Genomic DNA, 12500 nt, shown 5'->3' on the forward strand with positions numbered 1-12500 from the left:
ATTTCAGGGGGACGGGCATCACGAGGACTGCAGGTCCCCGGGGCAGGCGGGTTGAGCCAGGACATCTCCCAGGGAGCCCAGGGCAGGGAGGAAGGGTGGTGGAAAGCCCTGGGGAGGAGAGAGGAAGGGAGCGGAGGAAGAGGAGGGTGGAGAGGAAGGACAGAGGGGCTCTGCCCTCCTCACAGCCATGGAGAGGTGGTGCTCTGGCCCTGTGAGCCAAAAAGCAGGGCAGACCCCCTTGGGGCATCACTCCTTCCCCAGCTCCGCCTCTGTCCCCAGTTGCTGGAAATGGGACGAGACATGATACTCTCCCTGCTGGGGCCCCATGTCTGCCCAGAGCTAATAAAGCAAATCAGTGGTGCTTAATGAAGAAGCACCTGCTTAATTGAACGCAGCAGGACAGTGCTCAGCGTGGCTGGGCAACCGGACGGGGCCAGCAGTGTTGTCCCCCCAGGGCTCCCTGCAGGTCCCAGCAGAGGGGACAGTGTCTCCATTTGCAGTGGGGCTGAATTTCATCTTTTTTTTTTTTAAATTTAATGGAAAACCAGACTTTCACCCCCTGTGAGCAAGCATCAGGCTGCCCTGACTGTCTGCCACCCTGTTCCTTCATGGAGGAGGCAGGGGACAGGGCAGGGCACAGGGCTGAAGCAGTTAAAGGGGTAAGAGGGTGGGATGGAAGCTCCGACAGCTCCCTGAAATGATGTTGTTTAGATTAGCCGGGTTTCCAGGCATCGGGCTGTCAAAGCATGAGGGCTGGGAGGGATGCCGGGGCTTGCCCTTAATTGGAGATGTGGCTCTGAAGCTGCCCCATTGCTCTGACGTCCCCTGGGCTCTGGCACGCAGCCCCGCAGCAGCTCCCTGCCCTGAGGCTTTCAGCTTGTCCCCATAACAGCCACCCCATCCCACCCCACTGATGGACATCGCTGCGCTAATGACTCGGTGGCCGCTGGATCGTGGGGGGCTGTGATGCTTAATGGGGTGCAGCTGGGGCACAGCTCGGGGACGCAGCAGGGCACGGCGATGCAAAGCTTGTGGTGACCTCTATGGCTCCTCCCTTGGCCAGTATCATCTTGCTGAGGGGTCCTTTAGGCTAGGAGCAGGGCAGGGTCCTGTCCCCACGGCAGGGGCTGCGTGTGGCCCACTGGGTCCCTTGGTAGCCCCACTGCAGCTCAGCCCCATCCGTGGCAATGGGCAAGGGGTGGTCCCCATCGCCACGCTGCAGGCAGGCGCTGCCTCCCATCTGCCCGCCGCCACGTTCCTTGGCTCTGTTGGAAAGGCTTGAATAACCCTTTTAATTTAAGGAGTTAAATTTTAATGGCCTAAATACTACACTTCATTATCGCCGCCATGTGCCTGCGCCAACGGCTGCCTGACATCTTGGCGATGCGGTGCGGTGATGCTCTGCGCCTGCTGCCTCCCCGGGGACACTTTTCTTTCCCTCCTCTCCCCATGCCAGGAGGTCCCCGGGGACTCGTCGGGTCCCCGTGGGCAAGGGGACAGGCAAGGGGACGCACGTGTCGCCCACAGGGATGCAGGGAGAGAGCCCCGGGGAGAGGCATCTTGCTGGGATGATGCTTCGGGGGGGATTAGATGGCTCTTTCCATCATCACATCAAAGCATGGGCAGGTGGCTGGGTGGGTGAGCCGCAGCCAGCCGGTTAGTTACTGCGGGTTTAAGTCTCACGGCTGGGGTGTATATATTTATATTTATATTTATATTTATGGGGTGTATATATTTGGGGTGTACATACAAGGGGTCTGGCTCCCACTTGCTGTCCGCTCTGCCCCGTCCTCTTGCCCAGCCGCCCCTCCGGCACCTCGGCTGCTGCCTGGTCAGTTAGAAGCCACCTGTCCCCCGTATGGCCACGTCCCCTGCCTCCCCCCAGCCAGCCTCGCGTTCCCCTCGTGCCATCGAAGCCTCCCAGGGGACCGGCTCCAGGGACCCTCCCATCCCCCCCGGCAGCCACCCGGCGCTGGCGGTTGGGCTCAGCTGCTGGCTGCTGTCATGGACGCCAGCAGCTGCGTGGCCGGACAGTTGTCCCCTCCTTTGGGGACTGCTTTTGGGATGTGCTGACCAAGGGGCTTCGTGGCAGGGGGGGAGTTTGGGTTCTCTGGCTGCGTCAGGGGAAGCTGCTGAGCACTGGCAAACTCATTCTGCTGGTGGTTGCTGGAGAGCTTGGGGGCAGCTGGAGGGGATGATGTCCAGGTGGGGCAGCATCCCTGGGGGGGTGACACAGCTTTAAAGCTGGGGGGGACAGACTCTGCGTGGCTGCTCCTTTAACACCCCCACAGTTTCCAGTTTCCCAGTGCCACTGAAAGGAGGGGGAACAAACCCGACCCTTCCCTGCTAATCAAAACCAGGCCTGAAATTAGAAGGCGGCTCGCGTTCAGCCCCCCACTCGCTGGGAGCACGGTGTTAGCCAGCCAAATGTCAGAGCTCCTATTTATGGAAAGCAAGAGCCCTCCTTTTCCATGGAGGAGCAGCGGAGGGGGGGACCCCACTGGCGTCCTTGCCGTGGGCGGATGAGGGCAGCTTCGGAGGTCACTGAATTGCCCTCGACACTTGCTGGCACCGTTTTTGGTTTGGCTGAGCTTGTTTGAGCTCTTTTTGTAGCCTTTCTGCCTGGAAGGTGTAAAACACCGGCTCTGTGCTGGCCACAAGCAGAAGAGCCGGTCTCTGGCTGTACCGGCCGCACTTGGCAGTTGGGGGTAAAACTGTCCCGGTGTTTGTCCCTGGAGGACCCGTCCCCTCTTTGGGCACAGTAAATCATCCTGCTTTGTGGTCTGAGTGCCCAGCGCGGCTGCCGCAGGAAGGTCAGCAAGGATGGGGCATCCAGTTATGCCCTCTTACTGGAGAAGGGTAGGATGGAGCCAGCTCCCTCCTGGGCTGGGCTTGGACCTGCCCAGGCTGGGCTTGCTTTGCCGCAGCTGGCGATGACCGGATCCTGCCTGCAATGCTGAGCTATTGATTTGCTTTTGGCTCCATCAGGCTGGACTAAAAGCCTCTGCCTTCCCCTTCCCTCCCTTGATGCTTCACTTTCCCATCGCTCTCCCTCCTCCAGCCAGCCCGCGTCCAAGCGGTGAGAAATCGGGGAAGCGTTTTCATCCCCATGAATGCAGCTGGTTACGTAAGAATAATTGGGATAAATGAGCTTATTTATCACTGCCCGTTCCATTTTAAGGGGGTCCAGGCCGATTGCTGGGTTGGGTTACGTAAAAGCCCGCACAGAGCATCTCATTGTCCGGCAGCAGCCACGCGGGGTGCGGGAGCTGCTGATGAAGAGGAGCCGGGGCTGGGCAAGGAGAGCACGGGTTGCTTGGCAGAACTGGGAGGAAGATGGGGGGGGTTCTTCCTCCATGTGTTGGGAGGGAAATTCTATTTCTTCATTTCCCCATCCACCTCCTGCATCCCTAAAACACCAGGGTATGGTCTTTGGTGTCTTCCTATAGCCGTATAGTCTTCCACCAGTCCTTCCCTGTGGGGATGGGGGCTGGAAACTCGCCTTCTTCCTTTTCCTCACCCCAGGAGGTGAAAACGTGACCTCAGGGGGAGTTCAGGTGTGCCTCCCACCTCCCAGCCAAACCAAGCACCTAGTGAATGCCTCCCTCCCAGCTGCTGAAGAGGGTGCTCCTTGTTTTGCCTCCTGAACCCTTCTGAGATGCCTCCAGCGGGGGATTTGGTTGCCAGCTGATGTTATCTGGTGGGGAAACAGTGCTTGTTAGGAGTTGGGGGCAAGTGGAGGAGCTCTGGGGATGACAGCATCTCCCCCCGGTGCCGAGGCTCCCCGTCAGCCCATGGGGAAGATGTGGGGACCCCGGGAGCATCCTAGTTTCAGGAGATGCTGGGGAGCTGGGTGGGCTCCCCCAGGTCTCCCTGATGCGGGCACCAGAGAGCTAAACCAGCACTGGGCAGCGTTTCAGGTGTCCTCAGACAAACCGCACAAGAAGGCAGGAGCCTGGAGAAAAACAGGAAATCCCCAAATCTAAACAAACATGGAAGGAAAAAAAAAAAAAAAGATCTGGGTTTTGGTTCCTGGTCTAAAATGTTTAAAACCTTGAGAATGCCCCAAGGTTTGTTAAGCAGAACATTCCTGCCGTGACCTGCCGGGCTCGGCCAGGCAGATCGGCGTGGGCTGCGGCGCCGGCTACGCCACGCTTTGGCGGGGTGTCCAGCAGAGCAGAGGCACCTCCCAGCTTCACCGCTGGAGCTGCAGAGCCCCTTGGCACCGGATTTCCTGGGAGCCAGAGCGTGAAGGAGTTCAAAGAGCAACAGGGCAGGTTACTGGAAGAAAGGGAGGATGTAGAGGGAAAGGCAGCCTCTGGCTCCAGGGCTCCCGGGTTGCACAGCACCAGGAGGGGTTGCTTTGTCCCAGTGGCCGTGCTCGCTCCCTACCAGTTCCCTGGTGTCAGAGGGATGCTGGTCTGACTGGGCCATCCCATCCCATCTGTAACCACAGTGTTGCACACTCCCTGCAGTTGTCAGGGAGGAAAGCGATGCTGAAACCTTCCAAGAGTGGTCACTGGGAGCCTCAAGGCAGCAACAAGCCACAGTGGTGGGTACTGGTGAGGTCCCAGGGCGGCACAACTGGGGTTGTATCTTATTAGCCCAGCTATTTTTTTTGGCCTTGCCCTGGTGTAAATAGCTGCACCCTCCAAATGCAGAGCCTGGTATTACCCCGCATCTCCCTTCTGGTGCCACCCTACTTGCCCAACCTCTGGTGCAGCTGGACCTCTCATCCCTGGTCCTCTCCGGAGGAAGGGGGTGATGCACGGGCTCAGGTCAGGGTCTCAGTGTGCTCATTAACCATCCTTCTGCCCTGGTCTCTCTCCTCTGTGATACGCAGGCAGCTTTGTCTACTTCTGAACGCAGAAAACATCTTCCACTCTATGGCAGACATACTGCTTCGGGAAGAGGACCTCAAGTTCGCCTCTACCATGGTCCACACTCTGAACACCATTCTGCTGACATCCTCTGAGCTCTTCCAGCTGAGGAACCAGCTGAAGGACCTGAAGACCCCGGTATGGGCTGTGGGAGCAGGCTCAGCTGCTGGGGGGGACATAATGGGGGTGGCAGGGACCTGGCAGCCAGCTGGGGCCTTGTCTTGCCTGGCAGGTCCAAGGGCTGGAGCTCAGGCACCCAGGATGGCCCCTTCATTCCTCCACTCTCCAGGAGTTGAGAGGGGCTTGAAGGACGTGCCCAACTCTTGCTTTTCTCCGCTGGGGTGGGAGCGGGCTCCCCAAGCCCTCAAGCAGCTGCCACCTCCCTCCGCCCCGACACAGGCCAGGGGACAGGTGACAGCGGGAGCAGAACCCCGCAGTCCCTCAGCTGTCCCTGCCAGGAACGCGCCCGCGGGGTTTGCCGAGCAGCTGCCACAAGCACCAGTGACATCCAAGCAAGGCAAGGAGAGGGAGGAAGACTTCTCCTCCTCATGCTGAAGGCCAGCGATGCAGTGGTGTCCCCTTGGGTGGGACAGCCACCGTTCTCCAGCCCCTCATCCTGTGGTGGACACAGCACTCGCAAGGGCCACCCCGTCACGCTGCCACCCCAAAACCCGCCTGGTCTCCGTCTCCCGAGGGCTCATGCCAGTGCCAGGTGGACTTGGTGGGTCCAGAAACGTCCCTTTGTGTCTCGGTGGCACTTGCCAGCCCAGTGGGTTGGTGTCGGGGACCTGGGGCTCTCTGTGCCACGTCCTTGCTCCCGCTGGTGCCCTGACCCCAGTGGCTCCTTCTTTCCCCAGGAAAGCCGAAACCTCTTCTGCTGCCTGTACCGGTCCTGGTGTCACAACCCCGTGACAACCGTGTCCCTCTGCTTCCTCACCCAGAACTACAAGCATGCCTATGACCTCATCCAGAAATTGTATCCTTTGGGTGTTTTCTGTGAGGCTGGTGGCTGGGCTGGCCCCTGGTCCCTCTGTGGCCACCAAGGTCACTGTGTGGGCCAGCCCAGCCTCCTGCCTGCAGCCCATCATTACTGGGGCGGCGTTCCTGCAATGAGAGGGCAGGGCAGCCTGTGTTGGGCGCACGCCAGCAACCTTCCCCTTGTGTTGTCCTTATTTTTTGTGGTGTAAAAAGAGGAAAGCGTGTGCTGGCTGAGCCCTGACCTTCCCCTGCCTGGGAGGGGAGGCTCCTCAGCATCCTCTTCCTCCCAGGAAGATGAAGGCTTTGGCCTCCTGGCTTGATGGCAGGACCCGGCGCAGTGTGGTTCCCGGTGAGCTCACCATCTGCCTGGAGCAGAATGATTATTTTCGTGTGCCGGCAAACCCCAGGCCTCCCTGAGTAGCTTTCCATACAACAAAGCTTAATAACGTGCTCAGGTTCCCTTCCCAGCACACGCCAGCGTTTCTTCTGGGGGACGGGAGCACTCGGCATCACCTCTGTGCCATCCCTGCAGGCCGGGGGGGTAAAAGCAACCATCTTCCCTTGCACCATCTTCCTGCCTGCTCTCCGGCGAGGCAAGCTGCCGGCTTTTTGGGCAGCCTGCCTTTTCCCCCATCCCTGCCTGCTCATCCTGTTTCCTTCCATCATCCCTTGGCTGCCCTGCAGACCTTTCAGCCCTGCCTGCTCGCTTCCCGCGGGAACTGTGGACACAGGGAGGATTTGGCAGAGCCGCGGCCCACGCCGGGCATCGCCCAGGCGAGCCATCTGCTGCTGCCGGGCCGCTCTTTTCCAAGGTAACGTCCTTAACAGCCGCATCCAGCGGGGATCTGGAGGTCACCGTGGATTTCCTCACCGAGGTGGACAAGCTGGTGCAGCTCATCGAGTGCCCCATATTCACATGTAAGGAGGAAACTCTGCGTGGGGAAGGGGCGGCACGTGGTGCTCCCCCTCCCCGCTCCTCCGTCGCAAGCGGCAGCCGCCGCACAAATAAATAGAGCAGAAGTTATGAGACTTCTTGTTGGGAGGTTTGCCCAGCGCTGGAGCTGCCTGCTGGGGACGGGCACGCTGGCAGTGCTGGGGGGGTCAGTTTGCCCTCCAGATATAGGTTAAGGGAGCGAGCGGAGCTGGCACCAAACAAAGGGATGGGGGAAGGATGGATGGGGGGGGGCCTGGACCACGCTGAGCATCTCTGGGGGACTACGGGGAGGGTGTCAGCTGCGGGGAGCCACGTGTGCTACCCTTGGAGATATGGGGTATCGTGGAGGTACGAGCATCGTGGGTGCTGCTGGGGCCCTTAGCAAGAAAAGGTGATTTTTTTTTTTTTTCTGGAGAAGGAGAATAAGCCTTAAAAAAACAGAGCTGCTTCTCTCCCTGCTGAGCTTCGGATCTGGCTCCCCTGTCCCCAGCAGTGTGGGTTCCCCGCCATTGGGTAACGCAGCCAGGGCCTGGCCAGGGGCTCCGGGATGTGGAGGTGGGAGCTGGGATGGGGAGGGGAGGACATGGCAGGGTGACCCATGGCTGGGGGGGGTGTTTCTCACACCAGCGATGGCATCCAGCTGCTGCTGGGCTCCTTCTCCCTGGAGGTGGAGCTGGGCATTGAGGCCACGGTGAAGTGTCCTGGTAGGGGCTTTGGGGGGACCTATATAAGTCCAGGGCTGCAGAATATTTGGGAAAAGAGGGTTTAGAGCAGCCAGACAGTGGAGATGTGGGGTGGCCCTTGGCCACGCTCTGTCCTGTGGTGCTCTGGCATCCCAAGGATGACTTTCCCACCGTGTGAGGCACCCATGTGTCTGGTGGATTTCCCTGGCCCCAAACTATTCCTTGAGGGTTCCCCACCCCACTCACCTTTATCTCCAAGTCTCGGGTTAGGGGACAGACGTGTCCCCCATCAAGCAGCATCCCTGGGCATGGGTCCCATCACAGGGAGACACCAGAGGTGCTAGTGGCAAGCAGGAGGTGACATTCTGGGGCAGAGACCTCTTGCCCCATCCCCTGGGCTGCCCCAGGTGGGACCTCGGTTGGCCGTAGTGCTCCAGAAGACTCTTCCACCCATGAGCACCGTGAGGGATGGAGCAGGAGGGTGGTTTCCCCTCTGCTGAGCAACATCGAGGCCCAACACAAGTAACCATCAGGGCCGAGAGGAGAGGATCCCTTCTGCTCCAGAGGGTCCCCGGGACGGTGTCACCCAGCCCTCCTGATGTGTGATGCTCCAGGTGGGGGTATTTCTGCTAATTGTGCAGAAGCAGAGGAGCACTCTCATGTTGCACATGTGTCCTCAGACAGACAGCATGGACGGGCTCGGGGATGAGCGGCAGCAGGGATGGGAGCGTGGGGAGCCGCTGCCCCCTTCCCCAGCTGGTAGCTGGGGGCTGTGGTGAGGAGAGGGGCTTCTAACCTGTGTGGGACACAAAGGTGGATGAGTTAATGGAAGGAGAGAGGCTGCTGGTGCCATGCGGGTGCCCCTTGGGTCAGCTGGCAGAGGCTTATAGCCTCCCCAGGACCATTAGAGAGGTGGGAGGAACCTGCTCTGGGGGCTGGAGGTGAAATGCATTTTACCCACCTCCCCATCCTCTTCCTCTCCTCTTCCAGATCTCCGCCTGCAGCTGCTGGACGTGAAGAACAACCCCTACCTGATCAAGGCTCTCTACGGCCTGCTGATGCTGCTGCCCCAGAGCAGCGCCTTCCAGCTCCTCTCCCACCGCCTGCAGTGCGTGCCCAACCCCGAGCTCATGCAGACCGCGTAAGTGCCGTGGGGTCGGACCCCGGACCAGCCGTCCCCCACCACGGCGAGCATCCCTGCGATCCCGGGCTCAGCCCCAGCCGCTGGCTTTTGCCCCCCAGCTCCTTTGTGGCCGCGGCTGCTCCTTGCCCCGTGGCCGGGAGCGTTGGCTTGGGGGGTTTTTTGTGTCTATATTTGGTAACCCTGGGAGGGCTGTGCCTCATCCACAGGCATTTGGCATCCGGGATGGAAAATTTCACTTGTGGGGTCGCTATGGAAACGAGCAGAGCTGGGAAGGAGGTTTATGGAGAGAGACTCCCGCAGCTGGGGGGTGCTCCCAAAACGTCCCCCCCTAGCCCAGACAGCCTTCAGAGCACCCAAAAGGACCCCATAACCCGTGCACGCCTGGGGCTGGCTGCTCCATCCCCACCCCTGGCCTTCGGGGAGCCATGAGCAGCAATGTGCAAGGGCGGCCTCTCCCTGGGGACCATCCGAAATCCTTGTGCTCCCTGCCCAGGGGTGCTGCCCGCCTGGCTCGTTAGACACGGGCGGTGGGATTTGCTCTCCAGCCTTGGGCTAATGAGCAGGGGGAGTTGATGATGAAGCTGGGTCTGCCTTTGCAAAGCCCTGGGAACAAAAAGAAGAGCTCCCAAGATGGGCAGGTTTCTCAATTAACCCCCCACCGCCGCCACTCCTTGGCTTTTAACTGCTCCCCTCGACTGGCTTTTATCCCTCGTGGCCTCTGGCGCTGAGCTCGTACCCACAACCCGGCACTGATTTTAATTGGGGGGGCAGAGAGGGGGCTGCATGTGCTTCTCCCCGCCTTTTTTCTCCCCCTAGCCCCAGCAGCGGGGGGGTTTTCGAGCAACCAGAGCTGTCAGACGGCCTGAACATCTGATTAACTCTGACCTACATTCCTTCAAACACCGAAGCTGGCTTTCATAACAGGCCAGCCCCAGCTACCCCCTCCCCAGGGGGATGCGGGGGCCTCGAGAGCTGCCTGCCATCCTCTCGTGGGCTCCCCCGTGTCCCCCAGTAGGCATCCCATGGCTGGTCCCCCCACTGCCTTGTGCAGGGACAACGCTGGGGGATGAGCACCCATGGCTGGAGTCCTGGGGAGCCCACAAATTACTTCCTTCAGCCCCATCTGTGGGCTCCCCAGAGCTCCAGCCATGGGTGCTCATCCCCCAGGGCTGTCCCCACTGCCACCAGTCCTCCTCTGTGCCATAGCACATGGATATTTTTTTGCTTGTAAAACCAGGCAGGGAAACTGAGGCACATGGCGCTGGCATCCTTTCTGGCCACTCTCACTGCTTTTGGCCGGAATGGGTTGGGATGGGGGGGAGTATCCGTGTTGGAGGGGTTGAACCTCCTCTGTGGGGCCAGGGTGCTGAGGCAGATGTCCCATGTCCTCTCTCTCTCGTCCCAGGACTTTTTGGGCTCCTTCTCCTGACTTTGGAGGACAGAAACAGGTCTTTAGGGGTGTTTCATGGCACACCAGCATCACAAGGATGTGCTGCGCTCAGCTTCTTCAGGACAAGCCCTTGGTGCTGCCTGTGATGGATGTCTGGGATTTGGGCATCTCCTGCCCTTTCCTACCCTTACTCTCTGCTCCCTCCCTGCAGGGACAGCACCAAACCAAGCACCGGCTTCAAGAGGGCATCAGCCTCCAACATCGACTACACGGAGCTGCTGCAACACTTTGAGAAGGTCCAAAACAAGCACCTGGAAGCGCGACACCAGCGAGCCGGGCGGGCAGAGCAGCTGGACCGGCGGGTGGTCCTCTGAGCATCCCCGCAGCAGCCATGGGTGTGCACGGTTGCTGGGGCAGGGACCAGGGGACGGGGACACCGGTTGCTGGCCACCGGAGGATCTGGTGGGTTTAATGGCAGAGGGAGACGGGCGAGCGCTCGACGTGGGGCTGGTTTTCCTCCCCGCTGTGCGTGTGGATGGTGGGGGACCCCCAGGCTGTGCCCGGCTTCTCCCATGGGTGATGCGGGGATGTGGGGAAGGGCTGCAGGAGGAGAGGGCCAGGGGAAGGCACCTCGTCTTCTCTTGCAATAGGGTGAGGAAACTCCCCTTTGCTTTGCTAATGCCTTCCCCGTGACTGTCAGCTGAGCTACCAGCCTCCTGCCAGCAAGACCAGAGGGGAAGGGAAGAAGGGAGCAACCCCTGGCCTCCCGCCCTGGAAAACAAGCACGCGGGGCCGCCGGGCACCTCTCGCCACCCCAACTTCCACCCTCCGGCTCCGAGGCCGTGCCGGAAGCTGCCGGCAGCATCTCACCCGGGGACTCACACTCCTGTGCGTGGCACTCGGCCCCCTCCCCACGTCCACGCACCCTCCCTGAGCCCCCAGCTCTTGGCACGGACAGCGGCACAGCCTTAACTCCCAGCCGGCACCGGGGGGCACGGGGGGTGGCAGAGACCCCCATCGCACCCAGCCCTGGACTTGATTCTTTGTTCCTACATTAAGCTCCCCACGATAAAATAAACAAGCGATGCAGAGCAGCCCGTTCCTGGTAGCTGGGCTCTCCATCCTCGTGGATCTGGCCCCAAGGGGAGCCAAAAACCTGGCACGGGCAGGGGGTGGCAGGGAGCATCTTGCTCGACCCCAAAGCCCTGGGCTGGGCCAGCCCTGCCACGCTGGCTCACAGGCGAGCAGGGCTTCTCCGCCTGCTCCTATTCCCAGCAGGAAAAAAAAAACACCGCCGAAATTCTTCCAGGCCATGGTCACGAAACCACATTGTGGTGACAGGCATTTTCCTGGCCCCGGGCAGCCGCCGGCGCTGCCTTCGCCCCGTCCCGCGGTGCCGAGGGACGGTCACCGCCGGCGCGTGCTGGGCTGCTGCAGTTCAGGGGCTGCCGTTGCATCTCTGGCGTGTTTCAGGCCCTCACCTGATCCCGGGGAAAGGGGGGTTGGAGGAATTTGTGGAGTTTTTATGGCTCCTGGCCTGTTTACAGTGGAGCTAGGCTCTGGCAGCGGGTTCCCCAAACAGCCCCGCACCAGCGCTGCTTTGGCCGGGATAAAGACATTCCTGTCATTCCCGGGAAAGGGCTTTCCAAACCCGGTCACGGCGGGTTAATTTTAACAGCCAACCCTTCAGGATGGGCAAGCGGTGGCTTCCCAAGCCCACCAACGGCTCAGGGTACCGGGGGTGTCCCTGTTGCCTGTCCCCAACCACTGCCGGGTCATTGCCAGCAGGGCCAGGGCTGCTGCTGGCCCCGGGGCTCTGCCCATCGCTCCCGCCGGGCTCACCGCCACTGAGCGGCCTCTTTCCACACCAAGGGATGGAGTTTATGGGGAGAAATTCCAGCCAGCTGCCAGAACGCCGAGCCGTAATCGTTTCCTTATGGGTGGCTCTTGACCAGCGCCGGCCAGAGCGGCGCGGTGCCGCCGGGGCATCGCCGGTGGGGGATCGGGGCCGCTTCTCTGGCAGGAGGGGGAAGAGGCAGCTCAGGCTGAGCCCCTTGTGCCAGCTGAGCATCCTTTCAGTGTGAGGTGTGGTGAGGTCTGTCAGGACTCAGCCTGGCACCCCCAGATCCCAGGAGGCTGGGGATGGGGCCTCGGGATGGCTACGGGGAAGAGCTTGTCTGCTGGCAGGCCGCACGTTTCCCACGGCTCGCCGGCAATCGAGTGCCCCAAGACGTTTCAGAGCTGCCAAATAATCACCCCAGAGGTGTTAAACTTCGACCTGCACTGAGGGGGCTGCCTGCAGCACACCTCGGTGAGGGCCTTCCCCGGGTCCGGGAGGCAGTGGGGGTCAAACAGCCCTCGGAGAGAAGCTGAAGGGAGCCCTGGCCCGGAGGCAGCATCACCCCGCACCTCCAGGGCTCTGGGGCTGCCGCCGAGCATCCTGCAGCGGTCCCGAGGGTCACCCCAGGCCCAGCACCCCGGGGCTCTCCCG

General features: G+C 60.9%; 1 protein-coding gene across 1 annotated transcript in view; it reads left to right on the forward strand.

Moving 5' to 3' along the window:
- The window catches only part of VAC14 (VAC14 component of PIKFYVE complex), a 66142-nt gene extending 55033 nt beyond the window's left edge, over positions 1-11109 (forward strand). Inside the window, exons 15-19 of the mRNA XM_074881913.1 lie at positions 4844-5018; positions 5738-5856; positions 6697-6776; positions 8466-8616; positions 10221-11109. Of these exons, the coding sequence (XP_074738014.1) occupies positions 4844-5018; positions 5738-5856; positions 6697-6776; positions 8466-8616; positions 10221-10383 (688 nt within the window). The 3' untranslated portion in view covers positions 10384-11109. The remainder of the gene's footprint in view (positions 1-4843; positions 5019-5737; positions 5857-6696; positions 6777-8465; positions 8617-10220) is intronic.
- Positions 11110-12500: the final 1391 nt, after the last annotated feature.

This window comes from Strix uralensis, chromosome 12 (genome assembly GCF_047716275.1).
Source record: "Strix uralensis isolate ZFMK-TIS-50842 chromosome 12, bStrUra1, whole genome shotgun sequence".
Lineage (NCBI taxonomy): Eukaryota > Metazoa > Chordata > Aves > Strigiformes > Strigidae > Strix > Strix uralensis.